At 41.1% G+C, this 24084-nt stretch overlaps 1 protein-coding gene across 4 annotated transcripts in view; it reads left to right on the plus strand.

Moving 5' to 3' along the window:
• Positions 1–24084, plus strand: part of LOC122846984 (protein unc-13 homolog B-like) — a 63867-nt gene that overhangs the window by 24232 nt on the left and 15551 nt on the right. For 2 of the 4 annotated variants that reach the window (XM_044144297.1, XM_044144299.1), the window contains exons 9-19: positions 11598–11885; positions 11959–12049; positions 17615–17661; positions 17801–17879; positions 19271–19276; positions 20305–20379; positions 20883–21102; positions 22105–22332; positions 22419–22560; positions 22848–23017; positions 23622–23737. In XM_044144297.1, the coding sequence (XP_044000232.1) occupies positions 11598–11885; positions 11959–12049; positions 17615–17661; positions 17801–17879; positions 19271–19276; positions 20305–20379; positions 20883–21102; positions 22105–22332; positions 22419–22560; positions 22848–23017; positions 23622–23737 (1462 nt within the window). The remainder of the gene's footprint in view (positions 1–11597; positions 11886–11958; positions 12050–17614; positions 17662–17800; positions 17880–19270; positions 19277–20304; positions 20380–20882; positions 21103–22104; positions 22333–22418; positions 22561–22847; positions 23018–23621; positions 23738–24084) is intronic. The other 2 variants (XM_044144298.1, XM_044144300.1) reach the window with 1 other exon arrangement.

A 24084-nucleotide genomic window follows, 5' to 3' on the forward strand; every position in this document is an offset into this window, starting at 1 on the left:
CTCTCCAGGATGTTTCTGTTTGCTTTTATTTATCTACCTTTGCATGCAGTTTTTCCTGTCTTAATGTCTTCTTTTAATCTTACTGTCTAACTTTTGTGTGCTTTGTCTTCAATTTTTCTTTTTTTTCATTTGCTTCCCCTTTGTCTTTCTTTCTGCTCCCATCCTTTACTTACTAAGATCCTTAAACCAGAAGGGAAGAGTTAGAATAATACCTGTAGATTCTGGCATGGGGTTTGAAGAGTGGGAAAACAAATACAAAGGACGATCAAAGCCTCAGCTGAGCGACTTCTTGGATGACGAGGAAGACACTGTGATCTTTCGAATGGGAAGACCTTACCCAGAGCCGACGAGAGCAACAGTCAGTCAGCCTCATAGCAGTTTTCGGGCTGCAACTTACCCTGAAAGCTATGACACTATCGACCGAAGAAGAAAGAAAAGAATAACGGACCCCAGAGGGCTTCTCCATAAGCACAGAGAAGAGATGTCTCCCGATTGTCTTGCAACGTTTCCAGAGAAAAGAGGGGAGACATTCCTGCGACGGGTAGCAGAGATGCAGGAGGAAGAGGAGCGCTTCATGACTTCATCGTGCCTCAGGCCATACAAAGACGGACTTCTCTACAAAACAAGGATGTGGGCGAAAAATGACCTGGATAATACTTTGGAGAACTACGTAGCATATAAAAAAGGGTGCGATCCTCAACCAAGAGCGCGGCTTGACTTTAAATTTGACTGCGGGGATACTCCGTACCCTCCAGCGGTCAATAAACATACTAATGACTTTGTGGCTGGAGACTTTTACGAGCAGCATCACAAGGAGCGGCATCCCAATGAGGGCTACATGGAGTATCCCCAGGGTCTCCGTGAAAAGAAGTGTAGCAGAACTGGAGGATGGGTTTCTGAGGCGATACTTTCCCCTGTAGAGGAGCCGATTGATGAATATGTTGATCCAATGGATGAGCTTCAGTGTCTTGTTGAAACGGTCTCTGAATATCTCGCTGAAAAAGAGGAGGAAATTAGCAAATATGGTTCCCTTCCCAAATCAAGCAAGTCGAGGCTATCGTCTCTGGGTAGCAACCGGACAGATTCATTCGGAGAAGATCAGAGTATTTCAAAGGACTGTAAAGGAGAAGCTGATTCTGATCAGGGTATTTCAGGTGTGAAGAATGCAATGAGTTCATTGTTTGGCTCCATCACTGACAAAGTTGGAGGAGGAATGAAACAGCCTTCACCGGCTCCACAACCTGCACAATCTGGCATAACAAGGCTTCTATCCTTTATCCCCACAAAGGCAAACAGCACGGCTCCTGTAGCGGTCGTATCTCCAGTAGAAACTTCTCCCAACAAGTCCTTCAGTTCTCTGCCTCAGAACAAAACACGAGTCCCACAGGAAACAGGAAGTACTACTCAAACCGTAAAACAACATTCACCCAAGATCCAGACTGAACCACAAACTACACCAGGAAACTCCGTCATGGAAAAATTGAATCCTTTAAAGCTTTTTTCAGGAGGTGAAGTTCAAAGTTCTGCTGTATCCAAGCAAGAGTTTGAGTCTAAATATTCCCAAGCAAAGATCCAGTCTGACGGAAAGTGGATTGCTAAAACTGTTCATCAAGGTAAACAGTCAATGACAGACGCTGGTGCTATGAAATCAGTAAGGTTAGGGAGTTCAGCTCATGACAATTATTCGGTGCAAAATTATGACAAGAATGTACACTGGAAACAAAATCCAGATATTTATGAGCAAAATTTAAATCCTCCAGAGCCGCAGGACTCTACTAACCAAACTGCGAATACAGGATTTTTTAGCCCTTTCAAAAAATCATTGAGTTCATTGATTTCACCCGTCGTTCCTGGTCCACCTCCAAACGCGCCTCCTGTGGCGGTTTATCCAGTGTTTCGAGCTAATGAGAATCCACAACCACAGAGAACGGTGGGAAACCAGCCACTCAGTAGTAAACCAAAATTGCCTTTTGTCCCCTCAGAAAATATTCCTACTCAGCAGTGTCCAAAACCAGAAGGAGGTGTGCTCTCTGGATTTTTGAGATTTTCGTCCACTGAAGACGCTGGTGCCTCTATGAAAACACAGAATTACCCACAAGAATATCGCAATGCAGCTTCATCCTATGCCACTTCTGCCGTCCAACAAGAAAATACAGAGAAAGGATGGTTTTCCAGCATGTTTAGCCCCTCGACCAGTCCTGCTGGTCCAAACCAGAAGACTAATGTTCATCCTCAGAGCAGCAGAGTGCCAACTGACATACAACATACCTCAACTCAAAAGCCAACAAGAACATCACAAAACCCTAATCAGCCTGGATCTCAGCATTTCAGCACACCTTTGAGAGGCAGCTCAGCCGAAGACATTTCTCAGATCGGCTCTAGTCAGCCCAAACAAGGACTGCTATCTGGACTACTGAATCTTGGCTCTAGTAGTGACTTGTCTGGCAATCCATCAATAAAAGGCAATATTCCCTCACACTCTACCTCCCAACAAAGTTTCACCACTCCACAAAAAGGTGGCCTTCTCTCAGGACTATTGAAGTTTTCATCAACAGAAAATATACCACAAATTGCACAACAGCAGCCGCCTGAGGCTGAAAGGCAAGGGGAAATGTGCAGCAGTATCCCTGGACAGCAGAAGATATCAGGCGAAACTCGGCAAGTACAACCTCAACCTCAACAGAGAGGTTTGCTTTCTGGCTTACTAAAATTTACCTCCACTGAGAATAGTTCAAATTCTCAAACAGTTCCTCAATCTGGCAGTGATCAACATCAACAAGCCAGCAATGTGCAGAAAACTCAAGGACTAAGTGGAGGTATGAGGAATAGAACAATGAGCCAGCAAGAACTCCAAGAATCCTCTAAAACAGGCTTCATTCGACAACAAACTGTCCCGCCTCAGCAACCTTCACAAAAAGGTGGTCTCTTATCTGGTCTTTTCAAATTTTCTTCAGCTGACAGCATAAATAAACAAAGCCAACCATCAGCACAACACCATGGGATTTCCCCTAGTAAATCAAGTCACGAGCAGCCAAGACAAAGTGATTTCACAATTTCTAACCAAAATCAGCCTCAAAGTAGCACAACCCAAACAGCTCAAGGAACTGGATTGTTTTCTGGACTATTTAAGTCCTCTTCAGAAAATGTGACTCAGCAACAGCCACACAAAAGCAGCCAGGAGATTCAAATAAATCAGCAAGTCAAAGTGCCTTTTAGCCAATCTTGCCCAACACAGACAGAGACGGGAGTGCTTTCTGGGTTGCTTAGCAAGTTAACGAAAACACCAGAAAGTACAGACCTGACCTGTCAGAAATCAGCAGAAATATTAATAGAAGAAAGGGACGTTGTATCTTCAATCACAAAGACAACTCCACACCAAGACCAGGCCCTTCATTCCCATGCCAATTTAAAACAACAGCCCTTACAAGGACATATAGATAAAGATAAAATGATTCATGGTGCTGCACGGCAAGGTTTTTCATCAGGATTGTTTAGCAAAAATGCAAATGAAAACCCTTGTTTCCAGCAAGCAAAGATGGGAAGTCAGGATGCAGAGCAATCAACACAGTGTGCCAAGACGATGGGATTATCTTCAGATTTGATCAAAAGTAGTACCACAAGTTTTGAAAGGGTGGAAAGATCTTCTCCAATTTGTTTGACTCCAGGACAGAGTAGGCATGCTTTAATTAGCACACCGGTGGCCATTCACAATGAGAGTCTAGACTTACGAACTTCAGCTGCTTTTGCAAGATCTCTTCAAAGTCAGGCAACACACTGTTCATTTAGCATGGGTAATCTATCTCAGCTACACTTCTCTCATTCTCTTCCTTCAAATAACCCAATGGCTTATAGCACAGGAAATATTCATTCCCATTTTGAGAGCTGTACTACTTCTCCAGTCATGACCCTGGAGTCTCTTAAAGGTGGAAGTGTTCCTTCTTTGTTTGGGGTGACAAATCAGAACCTTTACCAAGGTAATTTTTCTGAGTATGGGATTAGTCCATCATATGATGAAAACCAGTGGATCCGTGAAAGTGCTCTTTGGCAGCAGTTTCAGAACGAGTCTTTAAGCTACAATTATCAAGGAGAAGATTACACACAAAACTGTGAAGGCATGCCATTGCCTGCATCTACACTTCACTGGAGCTACTCAAATATTAATCACCCAGTGAATGACACTCCTTGGCAAGATGTTGCAAATCATGAAAAACAAATAGCATCACATTCATTTGAAGGACCAGGAAATGAATACCCCCAAAGAAAGTTAAGGAATAGTTATGAAGACTTAGAAAATATTGCATGTTCATCTAATAAAGAAGCTGCTCTGAACTTAACAACTAACCAAAGTAATGCAAAATGTGGGAAATGGCATTCATTTAACGATGGCAGTTCTCACAGCTTGAATGGAGTCTTGTATCATGAAGGGTACTATGAGGAGAATGCACCAAGCTTATCTTACTCAGCAAACTGGCAACATGCAATGGAAAGGGAAAATGCTCAAAATGCTCATAAAAACTACTTAAGTCAGTATAGTCAGTTTAACTCGAACAGAAACTGTTCAGCAGGTGCAAATGTTGATACAGAAGACTCGCTGTACCTTGAAGACACTGAATGGTATCAGCAGTGGCTGTCCCTGCTGGAGCAAGGGATGTGGTGGCCAGCAGAGGATGGTGACTGTGGGTACTTTGTTTACACAGACCATGAGTATATTTATGCCTTACTTACAGATGCAGCAGGTGAATATGTGTATGCGTGTACACCCGAAGGTGAATCATGGGACAATGGACAGACTTTAGATAGTCTACCCAGTGCTTGGCTTCACAATGAAATGGTCCTGGTCTGTGGTTTTAAAATTCCACTTTACAATGAGGATGAGCTTCTTTGGCTTCCTGGTGAAAGTCATAGCAATCCTCAACTTCTCAATGCTCCCCTGGATTTATCCGCTGCATACAGAAAAGGAAACCAGATCATGAATTTAAATCTTCAGCAGTTCACTGAAATGTTTGAAAATTCATTTATGTCTCAAGGGCAGCAAGGCATGGATTTTGCATCTTACAAATTAAACAAAGTAAGAGTAGATCCAAGACAAACGTCTTATGGCTATCAAGATTACTACCAAGATGTTATGGATCTTTCATGCCATCAAAGAGACCATGCCAGCCTGTATTGGAACAGTCATGAAGTAAAGAAATTGCTTGCTCAGAAAGTTTCTGTTTCTCTAAACTCTACTGCTGTTGAGAATTTAAATCATCAGATCCTTAACAAATGCTATCAGCCTAGCCAACGGCGGCGTTCTTCTACTGCTGTTACAGTGAGACATGTAGATGATGTTTCAGAGGATGAATGGAGAAAACGGGTGTCTCAAGCTGAAGAATTCCCCAATCGGCAGGTTAAAAAGATTTCTTCCCTGATATCATCTTTTGTTACCAAACCATCTCAAGTGGAGGTGAAAAAACCTGGGGAGACGTACTCTGATCAAGCTGGTGGGAAACAAACTAAGAACATTCTGTCGTCAGGCCTCCAAAATCTTAAGTCTAAGATTATCAAAGAAGACTCTTCTGCTGCTGTTGCCTCTTCAGAAAGCATTAAACAACAAACAACTTCTCAGGGTAGAATTTTACCAACAGTTCCCTCAGTTCCTCAAGTCACCCAGCCCTCGACACCCTCAAGTACAACTTCACTTAAACCACGACTTTCACGTCAGACTACGATGGTACAGCAAGCATCCCCACCAACAAAGTCCCAGGTTACTGAACCCTTTACATCAAAACAATCTATTATTAAACCAGCACAACCTACACTTGCAAGTGACAAGCCAGTGGATACAAAAGGTGAAAAGCCACCTGAACAACCACAGGGAGGCTTTATGGGTTTTCTCAAGTCTGCTGTAGGCATGGATGAAATTAAACCAGATATCCAGACATCTTCTCAGCCATCTCCTAATCTTCAAAGCAAGACTGGCAGCACTACCTCCTTAACAGGCAGTGCTGCTGGAAATAAAGAGAGCACAGGTGTGTCAAATCTCTTTGGTTCAATTGGCAGCTTGTTTAGTCCGGAGCCCTCTCCACCTCCACCACAAAAACACCAAATGAAACAGAGTGTCACAGAGGGTTCACTTTCCTCTACATCTAAATCAAAAGGTGAAGTAAGACAACAAACAGGTTACCAGTCTGCTCGACCAACACAGAGCCAGACACCAGGTAGAAGTATGTCTGAGGTTTTCTCTTCTAATTTACCCAAAGGTGTTGAAACTAGCAAGTCTGAAGTTGCAGGACAAACAAAACAGGAGGCAGGAAATAAACCATCTGGACCATCTGGTGGACTTTTTGGATTGTCCATTGGCGATATGCTGGTTGGATCAACACCACAGACGTCTGCACAAGCAAGTGCTCCACAAGAAGAATCGATTAGTAAAAGTATTTTTTCAATGTTTACGGGCCCAAGTCCTCAACAGGCTGCTCCTAAACCAGAACCCACACCTCAAACACATCCACCAAGTGCAGCTCAACAGCCTCCTCAACAAGAAACATTTGGTAAAAGTCTATTATCAATGTTTGGAGGATCAACAACTCCTCCACCCCCTAGCCATACCAAGCCGAACACTGAATCCTCACAAAAGCCTACTGTTCCTCCAAAAGATCCTCCATCTACAGGATTTATGTCAATGTTTGGTGGGCCAAGCACCCAACAGTCTCAACCTCAATCAGAATCTTTTCTTGGGGGACTTTTACAAGGGTCATCAGGTTCATCGGAACGGACAGTGAAAGGACTATTTTCAGTGTTCAGTGATGCCAGCCCTCAACAACCTCAGCCATCGACTACACCATCTCACCAAGCAGCTCCTCAGTCACAAACACAACAATGTAAGGAGCCTCAGGTACAGTCTATACCAAAAGTACCCTCTCAACCTCAAGAGCCGACTGCTGCTTCTGTTCTCGGAGGTCTGCTAGGTGGATTATCTGGCTCCACTGAAAGTCCACGAAAAAATTTGTTTTCCATGTTTAGTGGCCCGACAAATTCTCAAACACCAAATGTTCCCTCTACACCAGCAACTGCGTCACCACAACAACAAACTCCCAACTCATCAATTGGTTCCAAAGAACCCCAACAAAAATTAGCACAAATACCTGATTCCAGTAGCCATCGTCAAGAGATAGGTCCTTCAGAGACCGGAGCTACCAGTGTTTCAGCTGAATTGCATTCTAGCATGCCAGGTGACATTGCTTCGAGTACCACAGTGTCCAATAAGGAAGAGGCCACAATTGCAAACATGGAAGTTTCATCTGTCAAACCTACATCAGAGCCTACTGGAATGCCTAGTGCAGCAACGGCATCCCAGGATGCTGGTACTGCTAAGGAATCATCAGCTCCTGGTTTGCTTTCGATGCTCACTGGATCAGGCCCACATCCTCCACCTTCTGGAGGATTTAGCTCAGAAGGTCCAGGCAAAGGGTTCCTTTCCTTATTTTCTGCACCAGGTCCAGAGGCTGCCAGCAGCCAGACAGGACCTTCACCTCCAGGATATTTGCCAGCATCTTCAGGCTCCAAAGAGCCACCAGGCAAAGGTTTGTTCTCTATGTTTGGAGGTTCTGCTCCCGAGCCTTCCTCCCAGCCTGGAGGTTCACTGTTAGGGGCAATGTTTGGAGGGACCTCATCTCAAACTACTACGTCTCAGGCTGGAGGATCATTACTTGGTGGTTTATTTGGAGGCTCTGCATCTCCACCTGTGTCTCAGGGTGGTCCTACAAAGACTGGTGGGCCTATTCCTCAAACTGCAGGGTCATCATTACTTGGAGGCCTATTTGGTGGATCCGGTCCTCAGGTTGCTGGATCTCAAACATCTATTTTGGGTGGGATTTTTGGAGGCACCACACCCTCACCTGCGGTGCCTCAAACAAGTTCAACAACTCCAAACAAAAGCTCTCTACTAGGAGGGATTTTAGATGGATCGTCTTCCCAAACTGCTACAGCACAAACTGGTGCATCTTTTCTAGGTGGTATTTTACCAACCGTTGGTGCTAATGATGCCTCTAGTAAAGGCGTGTTTTCAGTATTTAGTGGGTCAGCTCAAGCTACAGCACCTACAGAAACAGATAAAAACAGTTCTGACAACAAAACGTCTACTGCTGTTGAAATAGGTGTAATTGATTCTGCTTCCCAAAGCACTGAGCAGAAGGAAACACAGCAGCAACTTGAGGGTAAAGGCTCTTGTCCTGAGGTCAATGCATCAACAACTGATGCCAATATCACAGATAATTGCCCAAGTACTGAACAGTCAGTAACTTTAACTGAAGATAGCCAGTCTAAAGAAGTGGAATCCTGCACACAATCACAATCTGAACTCAAAATTAGTGGAACTCAAGATTTAGCAACTCCTAAAGTAGAAGAGGAAAAAGTGGATCCTTTGACAGTAAGTCCTGCAGCCGATACACAGCAAAAACCTCAAGAACCAGACAAATCTTCCATTGATTCAGCAGCAGATGCTGTTACAGGCTTTATGTCTTCTCTGTTTAAACCTGCATCTGCTCCTACTGAAGCCTCTCAACCAACCCAACAGCAGAAGAACTTGCCTTTTGGACCAGCTCCTACAGGTCAGTCTGGGGCATCACTGTTGGGAGGACTTTTCGGAGGGTCTAATACTCAATCGACAACTCCCCAAACAGGTGGATCTTTACTAGGAGGCTTATTTAAAGGAGCTACTCCACAGTCTGGTCCTCAGACCACAGCACCTGTCACTGGGGGGTCAATATTAGGTGACATGTTTGGAGGAGGATCCACTGCCAAACCATCAGCTCCCTCGAGTGGTGGCTCACTTCTGGGTGGGATGTTTGGAGGTGCAGGTGCAGGGGCAGGAGCGACTTCACAGCCAGGCGGTTCTCTGCTTGGAGGAATGTTTAGTGGCCCCACTGGGCAGGCTGCAGGACCACAAGCTGGAGCATCTTTACTGGGAGGCATAGGAGGATCTCTGTTTGGTGGTTTAAGACAACCGCCTAAACCTCCTGAACCAGTGCCAGCTAAGCCAAGGTTGGCAACTCCTGCTGCTGCAACTGCTGCTACTACTGCAACTCCTGCTACAGCTGCAACTGATCATACTGCTAGAGATGCTACTACTGCAGAAAATGTCAGTATTGCTGCCACTACCACTACTACCAGTACTGGAACCACGCCCAGTAGTGATGCAACAATTGCTAGTACCTCTACCACTCTTGCAACATCTACCACAGCAACTACAAAACCAGGTTCACAGTCTGAAAATGAAAGTATCTCACCAGAAGTAACTCTGCCCATGTGTGAGAGTACAACTCAGAAAATGCATCAAGCAGAAGTAACAAACAGTAGCAGTAATGGACAGGAATCTGACGCATCTTGTCCAAAGGTTTCTGGAGTGAGTGAGACAAAAGATACTTCAGAAGAACTTACTAGTCAGCCAGAAAAGACTGAGCAAGAAATGACAACTGCAGATAGACAAGTGATGCATGAGAAACCAATATTCATAGAAGAAAAACCCAACACTAATGAAAATGTCAAGTCAATTCCTCCTCATTTGGATGCTAGTAAAGCTACCCCAGCTGATCAACCTTCCAGTGGTGCTGAACAACCACAAACTAAGTCATTTTGGGGTTTTATATCTGCACAGAGTGATGCAGGAAAATCCCTTGGGTCGTTGTTTTCACCTGCTATGCCATCAGCTGTTTCATCATCACCTCAAACAGAAGGTACCGGTGGTCTATTGTCAGGACTGAAATCCTTTTCTGGAACCTTGTTTCAAGAAGAAAAAAGCATTACAGGGAAACAAGAGCCAACAACATCATTCTTTGGGGCAAAAATGAGTTTTCCATGGCAGGCAGAGCCACCCAAATCTTCAGCTTCCCAGGTTACAACATCTCAACCCCAGGCTGTCAACAAGCCAACAAGTGGTCAAACAAATAGTGCACAAAAGGCTTCAACACCTGACCCCCATAAAATCGAACTGGTAGGTTCTGCAGATGACATAGTAAACCCCCAGATTTGCATCTCCGCTCCTGATGTAGATCCTTCAGCATCCCAGACCTTAACGGAGAAGGAGAGGCTTGTAGAAACAGACCCCTCTGCAGGTTCTGCCGCAGGAGTGCAGCTGGACAACCAGTCCAAGAAGGATCTATTGATTGAAAAAAGGCCAGTAAAAGCATAATCAATGGTATCCCCCTTCACCATTTATGCTGCATTGACAGCTTTTAAAAATGTATTCCCTGTCCAGCTCTGCAGTCCATTGTCTCTTGCATAGTGTGGTTGTGAATTTGTTGGTGTGTTTGACTCCACAGTTTTTTTTTAATTTTCTCAAAACAGAACTCCAAATAAATTTACACCAGAATAAGGAAGACATCGGAGACATTTAGACCAATTTCTTCTTGTATTTGGAAATTTTGTTGTTTTGTCAAGAGCTACAATGTGTTTTTGTCTGACTAAGGAGTTCTGATTTGATCAAACCCATTGTTGAAACCGTTTTACACTGTATAAAAAGATATAACATTTTTTCTCTTACTCTTTGAGCATAAACGTTTAGGTCTGTTATGATTGTGAAATCTGTTTTTGGAAGAGTAAAACTGAGATTTTCTTATTATTTTATTCAAAGACGGACGTTTAAATACATCTAGTATTCAACATTAGTAGGGTTAGTATTGGTATTTGTTTATTATTTGGTAGAAATTAACTGCTTGTCTTGGGTTTTCACTGTAATTTGCTGGGGTTCTGGCCCAGTCTTTCTGACTGAACTGGTTGACCGTTCAGTAAATTTAACTTTTTTAGCTTTGACTGTAATTTTTGAGGAAACTGATACCACAAATTTGAAATGGTCACTCCAAAATATTAGCTATGTTGTACTCACGTAACTTTCTAACCCATTTGTTCAGATTAATTTGGAAGACAAATTATTCTAGTATTTAGGAAAAATACTTTTGGTAACTCCAAGTGACATAACATGAAAAATCTAGATTAGTGTCAGTCGGTCTTTTTATACAGTGTATCTGGTTCCAACTTTATGTTCTTCTGGTGTTCCTATTATGATTAATCTGTGTTTTAACAAATAATGTCTCCTCTTAAATATATTAGCTGCAACATCAAACACAGATTAAGTCTGCATATTGTAAACATTCGGCTCTTTGGAAGTTTTTACTTAACGTGGGAAACAGAAAGAAAATATGCAGAAGCAATTGTGCAAATAATCATCCTTGTTTTCCTCACACCAGTGTGTAATGCACCATCTCTATGCAGTTTTTACCATTTCCAACATGCAGCAGGAAGGTTGGGTATCTAATTTCAGGATTTATGTGGTGTGTGTGTAGTAACCCAGCTCATACTTCAGAAAGATTGTTGTTCAATCAACATTTTATATGTGCATGGCTTGTAGCAGGTAAGTGGGATTTATTTAAGCTAGTTATATTGTTTTGAGGTTTGATTATTAGGGTGGACCCTTTGGATTAGGTTTTAAATCCCACTGAAAAGTCTCCAAAAGTTGGGGTTCCACTGTACTCTCAACTGCTATGATTTAAGAAGTAAGGTATGAAAAAATGTCCCGTCAGTTTCTGAATGTTTCCCTCATTCCTCTCTCACAACTGTAGTCCGGTGGAAAGTAATCGTTTCGGGTCGTCGGGGAACCTGAGCCAGGCTAGCTCGCAGCTAAGCGAGACCGGCCATGAGAGCACCGGCGGCTCCGAACTGGAAGAGTCTTTCCACTCCTACCATAGTACCGGCTTACACCCGTCCACCAACGGCCAGCCGCGTCCCACCCGGCCTCCCACCAACGGACACTCGGCTGGCAGCGAGAAGGATGTAGACATTCAGTCCAATGAACTTCTGCAGAGTTTAAAAAGCGAAGCATCAGAAAAAGAAGCACCAAAACTCCCAAGGTGACGTTCTGGTTTGATTTTCTACTGTTTTACTGAAGGTGGAAGGGATCTGTGACATTAACTCTCCATTTAGATTCCATGATGGCGGCCAGCTGTTGCCTTTCTCCCCGTCTAGAGTTCGCTGGTTGAAAGCCATCAACAAAGTGAGAGTTCAGCTTCGGGAGGTAAAATCTTCATCATCTTCTCTTTCATAATGACTTATTTTCCCATCAAAATACACAAAGATGTAGTAAATAAACTTTGCAGCATTTTATCTCTCTGGTTGAGTTTAACCTCTCTTGGTGTTTCATCATTTGCTAAAATGTGTGGGATTGTTTGAAGTTTCTGTCTTGTTTTCCCATCAAACACCATTTTTACAATCAGTCTTCAGTGGTTACATTAGTTACTGAAGACAAACACAATTTTTCACTAAAGATGGGGAAATCATCTTTGTCTGTAAATCTTTTCTACACAAAACTCAGGTGGCAGTTTTAGTTTCACCTTGTTCAACTTTTTAAAAAATCTCCTGTTAATAACCTTTTGCTATTCAATTATTAATCAGTTGATCCATAAAACAGTGAACAGATCAGCTCTACTCCGGATTGATATTAAGTGAAGCAGAAATGTCTGAGCTTTTCCACATGTTGATGTTAGGAATATGTTTAAGCCGAAGATGCTTAAACATTCATCTTTCCATTCGTCCGTCCTTATGCCTTTTGCTACATTGAATGGATGAAAGTAAGAATTTGCTGCTTTTCAGCCTCAGATTAGAAATTAGGCAGAAAATACGGAGAGAGAGGAAGAGGAGAGGAAGAGGAGCGGCATCGAACGCGGTGGGAGGGAACCCAGGATGCCTTTCTGAGGAAAACTCGTCTCCTCCCATCATTTTTCTCCTTTAGTGACTGAAATTAAAGCTGTAGCTGTTAAATCGTCTGAAATGTAGCAAAACGTTTTAACAAAAAGGTTCACAGATTCTGACCATGTGGATCTGAACTTCATTTATTCCCACAAGGTAAGGTCTGGATTTAACTTTTTACTTATTGCTGTTTTTGGCACAGTTAATATTTGGCTCCTGATTTGTTCCCTGAAATTTGGAAACGTCAAAGCAAGGGCAGCTTTTTGTTTAAGGTAGATTTAAATGTTTCCTTCTTCTTATTTTAAAACTCAGATTTGTTTGTGATTTTCTTATCAGCTTTAATTTAGTTTTCAGAAAATCAAACTGCAACCTGATTCATAAGTAGAAAGATGCTGAGGATCAGAAAGAAAAAATATTATTTCATTATAAAAATTCAGACTTTTCTGATTCCATCTGTCCTTCCCTCCGTTCACCATTCTCTCATTTATTTCTTCCTTCCTTCTTTTTGTGCTTTCTTTCACCATTTCTTCTCCTTTTCTTACCTCTTTCCCTCTTTTTCATTCATTCGTTCTTTTGCCATTTCTTCATTCTTTACTTTCCTTTTTTTCATTCCTTTCTTCCCTCCATTCATCCTTTCTTTCACTGTTTCACCTTTTCCTGCCCCTCTCCCTCCTTCTTTCCTTCCTCTCGTTCTTTCTTCTTTCCTTTCGTAACTAAAACTCTCCAACAGGAAATAACTAAATCATCTGCCGTTAAATCAGGTTTTATTTAGTTTTCCTTCCCTGTAAAGTGTTGTCCGTTAATCTGAGTGATCGGTTGTTGCAGCTGATTGTTTTTTTTTTGAAAGATTGACGTAACTTCAGGATTAAGAATCGGTTTGCCGTCTAATTGCTGCTCTGCCTCTCCAGAGCTCCTAATTACAGACAGCTAAGCAGCTGCTGGTTGTTCCCTCCACAAATTTAGCTGAGATGTCAGTTAAATTGGACTGTTTGTCTGATTTCTGCACTGTAAAGACTATCGTTGGTTCCCCGACTAAAATAGATCCTTCAGGTTCTGTAAAACAACAATTTATCCAACAAGCTCAACTATATTTTGGTAAATCTTTCATTTTTCTGCTTTTATTGCAGAAATAACCAGATGATTATGTACACTGTATAAAAAGACATATATTCAACCAATTTTATGTAACTTTAAATACGTCAGTCAGAGTTCAGGAAGTAGATGGATTCTGTAGACAAAAAGCAAAAAACCTATTAAATATGTTGATTAGTAAAAAACTGCCGTTTTCCAAAGTTTCCTATCCAATATGGACTGAAAAGCCGCTCTATAAAGAAGAAGCCATTACTTTAAAATCAATATGTAAAACCAGCTAATACCTTCATTTTAAGAGACATCTGCGTATGGATAGAAACTTCACAGTAACTAAATCACATAGTTGGAGAAAAGAAGGAACTTCACATCCCTGTTGTGAAAATAGACGGTAATATTGAGAAACATTTTGAAGAAACATTGATAAAACATCTCAGAAACTTAAACTTTGGTCACAAATGGGTCTCCCAAATGAACAATGAGCCAAAACTTACCTCTAAGTTACTTAGGAGGCTAAAGGACAAGAAAGTCCTTTAAACTTTTAGTTACGCTCCACATAAATCCTGTAAATTGTTTTGTATGACACAATTTCATATATTTTGATATTTGGCTAGTATAAGAAACATACCAATAGTCTAACTGTAGCTAATTTTTAGGAGATTTAATATTAGAAAGTGAGGGAAAACACTCTTTCTATAAAGTGTGCAAATATCTGGTCTCAACTGTAAATCTGTTTTTTGTTTTTTAAAAATTACTAATTAGATTAGCTGTAATCGCTGTTAATGTAATATAGTTTTTATAGTACTTATACTAAAACATGAAATTGCCAGGAGAAGCAGTAGTTTATTGGTTATGTGATCAAGATTACCTAAAAAAAAAACAAACTGAAATTATGTTTCTGTTTCCCTTCTCACATCAACAAAAAAGACTTATTGTAGGTACTCTCAGTCGCAGAGTTGCTGTTTTCCCATGCGCTGGTCCAGTTGACAACAAGCTCCACCTTCCAGGAATGTTTCCCAAAGGACGGATTGGTGGACAAGATGAAAATCCACTTCAAGTCTCACCAAAAAGGCAAGAGCTGCAGACGAAGAGCTCAAAGAGCCCAGACTTGGGGGGAAGCTTGCACAGAAAGCCGCTGGGGCTGGAAGATAATCCCCCTCGTGACGAATCAGCGATCAACTCTACCAGCAACAAAGCTAGCATATCCTCAGTTGGGGAAAAGACAGCAACTCGATGCCAGGATGGCAGTGCAGCTGGGGATGACACCAAACATGATGCACAGGAGAAGATGTCAGTTGAGGAAGCAGGGCAAGGTTCTGGTAACATAGTGGAGCACATCCTTAAAGAGTTGAAAGGTATCAATAAGATCCAGGAGGAAATCTCTGACCTCAGGCAGTATTTAACATCTGTGCGCGGCTCAGTGGATGAAGTATCCTGTTGCGTCGACGCAGTGCTCAGTGAAATAGGGGAGCTGTACTGCGGCGCTTCAGCCACACCTCAGCCGAGTCCGGTTCCTCAAACGGCTCGCATCAGACGAGGAAGTCTGGGCAGACAGAACGCCGTCATGTGTCTCCATGAGAGAGATCGCAGTCCACAGTTTGATGACACTGTGTATGGAGATAATTCAGGCTCTGGAGCAACTAAACATTGGCAAGAACACAACAAAACTGATGGTGTTGTCCATTCATTTAGTTTTGACAACTTGGAGCAGAGTTCAAATCCTGAACTCTGCCTCCTGGAGCGTCATTGTGGACAGAACTACCAAAGCACCAGCTCTCTGTCATCGTCTCACAGCTCCAACTACCAGGAAGCAGGTTTTCCTTCTGGTGATGCAGAATGCAATTTCTGGCGTTGGAGTGAAGACGACATCTCCTCTTGTGACCAAGACGGTTGGAAGAAGGAACCACAATGTGTTGCAGTGGGATCTTCCCCAAACAGCAGTTCTGAACACCTTTCTCTGTTGTTTGGACAGCAGTACAACTCTTCCTCGATTTCTTCCAGTAAGGTTGCACGGAGGATGCCAACCAATGAAGCAGAGGAGGAACTCCTGGACTGTGACTGCGCGGCAAACTGCCCATTTTCCCGAAGTTCTGGTTACCACACAATGGACGCCTGCGCAAACGACCTCGACAGCGAGCCGTCGAGGAGCTTGAGCTGCTCCACCGTGCTGTTGACGGATTGCGAAGACGGTTACCCGGCACAACATTCGCCCTGCGATGAATATCCATCATCTGGGGATACGCTTGATCTCGGGTCCGCTGAGAGTCTGGACAGGGAATGGACAGATCAGAGCCTTTCCAGAGAGGAAGTACTGGAATCATTATCACAAATATCTTCTGAGATAGACTCAGAGACCTCACCCAAAACCCCCATTGACAAGGTTGATGAAACGATCTGCAGCGAGGCTGTCGTCACGTTTAGGTCTGCTTTGAAAGGGGAAATGAGGAAGTTTGAAGTGCCCGACCATGAGGGAGTTACTGACTCTCACTTGTCTCCATCATCAATTGGACAAGCCAGTGAACCCAATGAGAAGGATGTTCACCAATTTACCTCTGCAATGCGGGACGGTGAGAGTAGTAAAACATTTCACAATACACCAGTCTCTCCACAAGAGTTTCCCCCTCCAACTAAGTGTAACTCATTAGAGTTGGCAGAAAAAGCCGTGGAGAGCAGTGGAGAGTTGTCCAGCGCTGCCGTAACCCCAAACCACAGTCCTGCAGTCCGGCCGAAAAGTCTTCTGGAGCCAATCAGCGAAAACGGCCCCGCTGCTGACGGAGACAAAGCGAAACCAGCTGACGCCAGCCATAGAGAGCGAATTGCTAATTTTCAGCGCATATTGAGAGAAAAAAGACAGACACATCGTCGACTCTCCAGATCCACTCAGGGTTCCTACGGGTCTCAGGGATCTCAGGGATCTCAGGGATCCCAATCTCAAGACGAATTCATCCCAGGTACCTTTAAAAAAAGCATTCAGGTTCTTCTTTAACTTTAATAACCATGTCAGAAGTAAGGTATTAATTGGTTTATTGATTAATTAATCTAATGGAAAGTTCCTGAAAATGTAATTTTTGGATAATCTGGATGTGAGGATAAAATATCAAATTTCAGCAAAAAATCACAATTGACCAACAAGTGAACGTAGACGCTGATGCACCTGACTTTTTAAAAAAGATTATTTAAACTACTTTATGTAATTTATATTCTCCATGATCTGTTTTTTTTTTTTCTTTTTTCAGAGTTTGGAAGAGAAGAAAATCAGGTTACACATAAAATACCATCCTTCTTTTTAATTATTCACCCATTTTTATTTCCTAATGTGTTTTTCTGTGGCATTGTTGTTTTGTTTTTACTCGTTACCTCCTGGAGAAAATAAAAACAATGTGGGTTGTGTGTGTTTTATGTTTTGATTTGCTTTGTTTCTAAGTTTTACCACCGACTCTACCGGTTAGGAAATATCTGCATTAAAATATTGGTATTGATCCGATAAGTAAAACTGGACCGACAAATAACAACAACCGATAAATACTCCTCTTTGCTGTTAGAAATCTTTATTTTTTTTTATATTTTGACCTTTTTGTGAATTTGCATGCTACCATTCGTCTGTCCCCACTGTGGGAAAATAAAGTATATTTTTGTTATTTTTCTTCTTTTCACCATCACCAGGGTACCTTATGGTCAGCTATTGAGTTTAATAACTCAATAATGAGTTTTTTATGTGACATCAGAGAGGTTAAGCTCAACTAGAACCGTTTCTCATTTCCTCTCAAAATGTCTTCAACCTAAAATCTTTAAAATATTCCTGCAGGTCAGAGATGTGGATCCCGACAGCAGACAGGCCTGGGCTAAACCAAGGTAAGTTTTACCTTTTATTACAAGTTTATTCATCAGAACATAAATGCTTTGTCTAGGAGGGGGGGAGTTTATGGTACCAGTGCAGGTATAGTGAAAGTTTTCTGTGTTTTATGACTTTATGCCCTCATTTTGTTGGCAGTGGTGAATCTGGTCTGTATGGAATCGACAGCATGCCAGACTTGCGTAAGAAGAAGCCCATCCCCCTGGTCAGCGACGTGGTCAGTACCGTTTATTCGTTCACTTCTATTCGTCATGTTATGTTGTTTGCTTGTTTCTCTTAGCTTCAAGGTTTTTTTATTGTGAAACCGACAGATGTCACTGCTGAGCTTTTATTTTGCTTTGTGTGCATTTAAATTTCTCAAACTTTCATTTCAGTGCGTTTTGTTGTAAATTCTTACAAAAAATAACAAAAAGTATCTCATGACATGTAATGGGGTAGGAAAATGGTGTGATGTTCAAAGTTTTATGCAGAAATTTGGTGGACCAGAATATATATAAGAAGCTCATTTTCTGAATATACTTCAGTATACTCAAATAGTGCACTAAAAATATACTTCTACTCCATATTTTAGTGTCTTTAAGTATATTTTTTATTAATTACTAAAACTGAAATATACTGCTTTTGCTATTTTAATAGTTAAATTATTGTAATATTATACATATACTTGTAAATTTGCCTAGCATATTACTGTTAGCATGCTATTTATACACTAAAATGTAGTTATTAAACTATTCTAGAAGTTAACCCAGGCAATATTTACACTACAATGCAATTTACAAAATCACAAGAAAATGTATTAGAATATTGTGATTCTAAAAGATATCATAGTGTATTTATAAATATCTACCTAGGTCAGTGGTTCCCAAAGTGGTGGGCGCCCCCTAGAGGGGGTGCAGTGGAATTGCAGGAGGGGGTTGTGGTATGGATGATAGAAAAAAAACAGTTACATAAAAGTGTTTTACTGTAAAGATGGTTTGTAGTGTGTTACAACCTGAAGAGTGAAATAAACATCCGTAGAGTTTGAAAATAAAATATGTATATAAATTTATGTCTGGTTGAACGATGTGTACCCAGTTGATCTTTTATTTTTACTTTTTTCGGGGATTTTATTCTAATCCATAGGGGAGCCCATAAAATCTTTGGTAACCTCTGACCTAACTTATTAAAAACTCTTTAACAAAAACAAAGAGCTTCTGTGAAAGTAAACCCTTTCCAGCTAAATAAACTGCAATAGGAAAAAGTTCACATTTGCATGTAAAAATGTAAACATGATTGTCTCTCCAGGATGAAATGCTTCTCTGTCCAAATTGGTAGAGGAAAAAAAATGAGCATTTCCTTATAAAAGTGTAAACAAAGTAGCATCTCCAACTGAGAACAGATGTCCAAAGGGCACAACTCTGAAACCAGAAATAAATATCTAGATAGGATTAAAAACACACTTTTATGACTTCTATGTACAATACGATCTTCAACATGTAAGTTTATTACAAGGGTGATAAGTTAAATGTGTGTAGTGGAAAACAAATGCTAATTTTTCTCTCCCTCCTCTCCTAAACCTGAAACTATTCCCCCACAACTCTCTTGAATGCATTCTCTCTTCCTGGTCAGGCTATGGTAAGTCATAGACAGAGATGCCCCTCCCCTATTCCTGCTGAGGTAAAAATACATAAACATGTCAAGTAGAGCGTAACGAAACATGAGCAGCATGGTGCACCGGTTTCATCTGAATGGAAACATGCATGCACCCTGTTGGTCCTGGGTGACTTTTCTTCCTGCTTCATATTATCAATTAAACATTGTTCACCAATCATTCCCTCACCCTGTGGCTTTCCTCACTTCTGCTAGTTAGAAACTCTAGGGCACTAACACAGTTCACGTTGCAAAATCACAAAATATGACCAAGCATTTTGGTCTAGTTTATAGTAAAAATATCTTAGTTTTGTCTCATTTTAAGTGAGCTAACATATAAGTAACTTTTCAACAAGATATAGGAGCTTGTTTTAAGTAAATAATTCCTTAATATTGATGAAAAAGTTCTAATACTGGCAGATTATTTCACTCACAATTTGGGAAAATATTTGTTACAAGTTAAATAATCTGCCCGTTACCTAGCAACCCTAGCGGAATTCCACTGGTCTCCTAGCAACCTAAGACTGGACTATATAATAATTTTTAGGTAATAAGACTTTAGTCTGGTTATTATCATTTCACTTGGCTAAATATCTTGTGAAATAATCTGTCAATGGAGCTCATTTTAAGGAGTTATTGACTCAAAACAAGCACCTTTATTGTCCCCTAGAGTTACTTGTAAGTTAGTTTTGTCTTATTTCAAGTGTATGATATTTGCACTAAAAACTAAACCAAAAATACTTGGTAAGTAAGTGATGTCATTCTGATTCAGACCTCTGGTCAAAATTTTCTGTTAATCTACAGCTGCTTAAAACTAACAGCACTCACTTGGGTTGTTTTTCCTCCTTTAAGGAGTAAATAAACAAACTGTGCTAACCCCACTGACCTCTCCTTTAACCACCATCACTAAACTGCTACAGCAATAAAATGGACCTTTATTGGGTTTTTCTTTTTTTGTGTGGCACATCAATTTGTTTACCAGATGCAAACTTATGCAAATCTTCCCTGTCCAGTCGCTTGTCCAAGCCAGGAAGGCAGGGATCACCTCCGCCATGGCGGCTCGGCCCTCATTCAAAGACGAGGAGCTGGTAAGTAAAACTACTTTGCTGTTTTTTATTTTTATCTGCCTTTATTTCAGTTCAAAGCACGAGTTTTTAGAAAGAATAATCATTTAAATTTTTACAGTTGAAACCGGATATTTACATACACAAGCACATTTTATTCCTCACCGTCTGAAGTTAAATCAGACCAAACGTCTCTTGTTTTAGCTTAGAATTACCAAAATTATTTCAATTTTCTAAATTCAAATGGTGAGAAATATTTTGGAGATGTTTTCTGAAACTTTCCTCAAATTCAAAAGTTTACATGCATTTGGTCTGAGATAACCGTCTTTTGGGTTTCCGTAGATAAACTTCTCATTGGTCAACTGACACATTTGAGTTAATTGGAGTCACTTTCTTTCTGGTTTGACTCGATGGAAAAAACAATTGGTCTGATTTAGCTTCAAAGAAAGAGTAAAAAATGTGTTTGTCTGTTTATTCATCTCTATCTGTCCACCTTACATAAACAAATGATCTCTGTCCATTGGTAGAAAAACCATGTTTACAAGAAGACCCTGCAGGCGCTCATCTACCCCATTTCCTGCACGACGCCTCATAACTTTGAGGTGTGGACCGCCACCACTCCCACTTACTGCTATGAGTGTGAGGGGCTGCTGTGGGGAATCGCCCGCCAAGGCATGCGTTGCTCTGAATGTGGCGTCAAGTGCCATGAAAAGTGCCAAGAGTTGCTTAATGCGGATTGTTTACAACGTGAGTATAGACAAGTTTCATGTTATTGTTAACATCTGGAAATTCTGCGCTGCAGGGAAAAAAGACGATTCTTTTTCCTGCCATCCGACGCTGTGCTGCTAACGAATTGAAACCTGCAAATGTAGGTTTGATTCATTAGGACTATGCGCCACAGCAAAGGGAAAACTAACAGAAAAACTATTTAAGAACAACTCAAAACCACTTGTATTTTTCTTTTTTCTTGCGCTCTGTGTGGGCTACACCACACGGACTCGTTGCCATGGCAATGGACAACGCCACCACTTTATGTGTCAGAATTCAACACCAAAAAACATTCAAACATTTCCCACACAAAGAACAGAACATTCAGTCCTTTACAGATGCATGTTTTTAGGCTTGATATTTATTTTGCCACTATTGATAAGTAATCGCTGTGCTAGATTAGCTACCGCTGCTATTAGCTAGGCTAACGCAACTAAAGTTGATTAGCTAATTAAGCACTTGCTCCGCTGACGGTCTGTCAGAGTTGACGTGTAGGTCGCCATTTTTATACTTTTAACTGAACTGAAACATTCCACAGCACATCTACATGTTAGCTTTCATAGTCAGCTTAGCATAACTGAGCTACTTCTCTCGCTATTTTTTCTTAAAAGTTTTTTCTGACCTTTTTATCTAGTTGTTGGAGTGTTGATATATTATGTAGCAAAGCACTGCGTCCTTTTTTCTATTAATTTATCATAAATACATTTAACATTTAGTACGTAATTTGACAACTTCACTGCTAATAACAATGAAATTCAACAATAAGTGAGCTTTTTTTTTTCTTACCAAGCCAAGTTTACAAAACACAAAGAAAATTAGCACTTCTGAATTTATCCAAAAAATACATATAGGGAAATCTAAATGCGCTATATGTTTTCTAAATGTTAATTTTTCTCCACTATTAGCCCTCCAATTGTAGTTGGTGCACTACATTCTGTCAACTGATGTTTCCAGCGTTTTAATCTTTTGGTGAATTTGTAGGTGCGGCTGAGAAAAGCTCCAAACATGGAGCAGAAGACCGCACCCAGAATATCATCATGGCCATGAAAGACAGGATGAAGATCAGAGAGAGGAACAAACCAGAGATCTTTGAGCTGATCAGGGAGGTGTTCGTCGTCACCAAAGCCATTCACGCTCAGCAAATGAAGACCATCAAGCAGAGCGTGTTGGACGGGACGTCAAAGTGGTCGGCCAAGATCACCATCACAGGTCTGATCAATACGTTTATTTAAAGGTTACCTCGTCAGTCTGCACAGCTTAATCGCTGTGTACGATTACGTTTGTCTCTGTTTCAGTGGTTTGTGCGCAGGGACTTCAGGCGAAAGACAAGACCGGTTCCAGTGACCCGTATGTGACCGTTCAGGTGGGGAAGACCAAGAAGAGAACCAAAACCATCTATGGGAACCTCAACCCAGTCTGGGAGGAAAAGTTCCACTTGTAAGTAAAGAATCTTCTTCGTTTGGAAATCCAAACATGAAAACGTTGTTTTGTTTTAACAATTCCTTTCACAGTAAGAATTATATTTCTGGAAAACATGTTAATTTTCCTTTACAAGCTTCTTTTATTTTAATGTATCTTATAAATCTGGCCGCACTTGAAGGGAAACGAGTGGATTAATTGCCAAGACACTGATAGAACGGGAAATAACTGGCCAAGCAGAAATGTTTCTTTCCTTTTATGGTAAGTTTGTATTTCTTAAATAATCTTTTCTTTTTTTACTTTAGCGAGTGCCATAATTCTTCAGATCGCATCAAAGTTCGTGTTTGGGACGAAGACGATGACATCAAGTCCAGAGTGAAGCAGCGTCTGAAGAGGGAGTCCGATGACTTCCTGGGTCAGAGCATCATCGAAGTTCGAACGCTGAGCGGAGAAATGGACGTCTGGTACAACCTGGGTAAGGATAGCGTGGAAAAATGCAAATATGGCCGCCAGAACAGCAACAGTAAAGTTTCACACAAAAACAAAAAATTCTTGGTGTTAAAAACAATTTACAAGAATCAGATTAGCAATAAAAACACTAGCAGCAATGACAACACTGTGTTGTTGTAGCGTTATAGCATTAGCTTCTGCTAAATGTCTTGTTGGTGTTGAACTTTAGCGTTAGATTTAACCTTTTAGCTAGCAGTCTCCACCTCTGATTATAACAGATCAGTCATTAAACATTCCCAAACCATTTTGTCCTCTTTATCCTTTCTTCCCATTTCCCATTTTTCCTCACAACATGAGATAATCAGATAGCTGGAAATCAACCGTTCTGCTGGCATGTGAAAATTGCCCCTAATAACGACCCTGTCAGGGTAAATAGCAGACTGAACTGCCATTGTCCCGCTCACTATCAGCCGGAGGACTTCTATTAGCGCTGCAGAAACAAAGACTCCCTGCAATGGAGCTGCCATGTTAATAACCTGTAATTACAGTTAACAGATCTTGTATAACGCGGAGCGCTGGAGCTGAGTTATGAATCAACAAGGACTGACTGTGTTTCTGTTTCACTACAGAGAAGCGGACGGACAAGTCGGCCGTGTCGGGAGCCATTCGCCTCCAAATCAACGTGGAGATCAAAGGAGAGGAGAAAGTGGCTCCGTACCACGTCCAGTACACCTGCCTGCATGAGGTACAGCGAGAAACGATTCAGATGCATTTCCATAACACGGAAAAGGATTTGGGCCACTGAGAGAAAGTCAGAAGTTTGAGAAAAATGTCTAAATTCTGAGAAAATGTACAATTTTGAGAAAGTCAGAATATTGTGAAAGTCATATTTTTGAAAAATAAAAGCAGAATTTGGAAAAAAAGTCAGACTTTTGATATTAATGTCTGAATTCCTAGAAAAAAGTCAGAATTTGGAGAAAAAAGTCATTTTTAAAAAAAGTCAATTTAAAAAAGTCAGAATTCTAAAAAAAAAGTCTGACTATTGAAAAAAGTCTAAATTTTAAGAAATAATTCAGAATTTTGAGAAAAAAG

The sequence above is a fragment of the Gambusia affinis genome, linkage group LG17 (assembly GCF_019740435.1).
Source record: "Gambusia affinis linkage group LG17, SWU_Gaff_1.0, whole genome shotgun sequence".
Classification (NCBI taxonomy): domain Eukaryota; kingdom Metazoa; phylum Chordata; class Actinopteri; order Cyprinodontiformes; family Poeciliidae; genus Gambusia; species Gambusia affinis.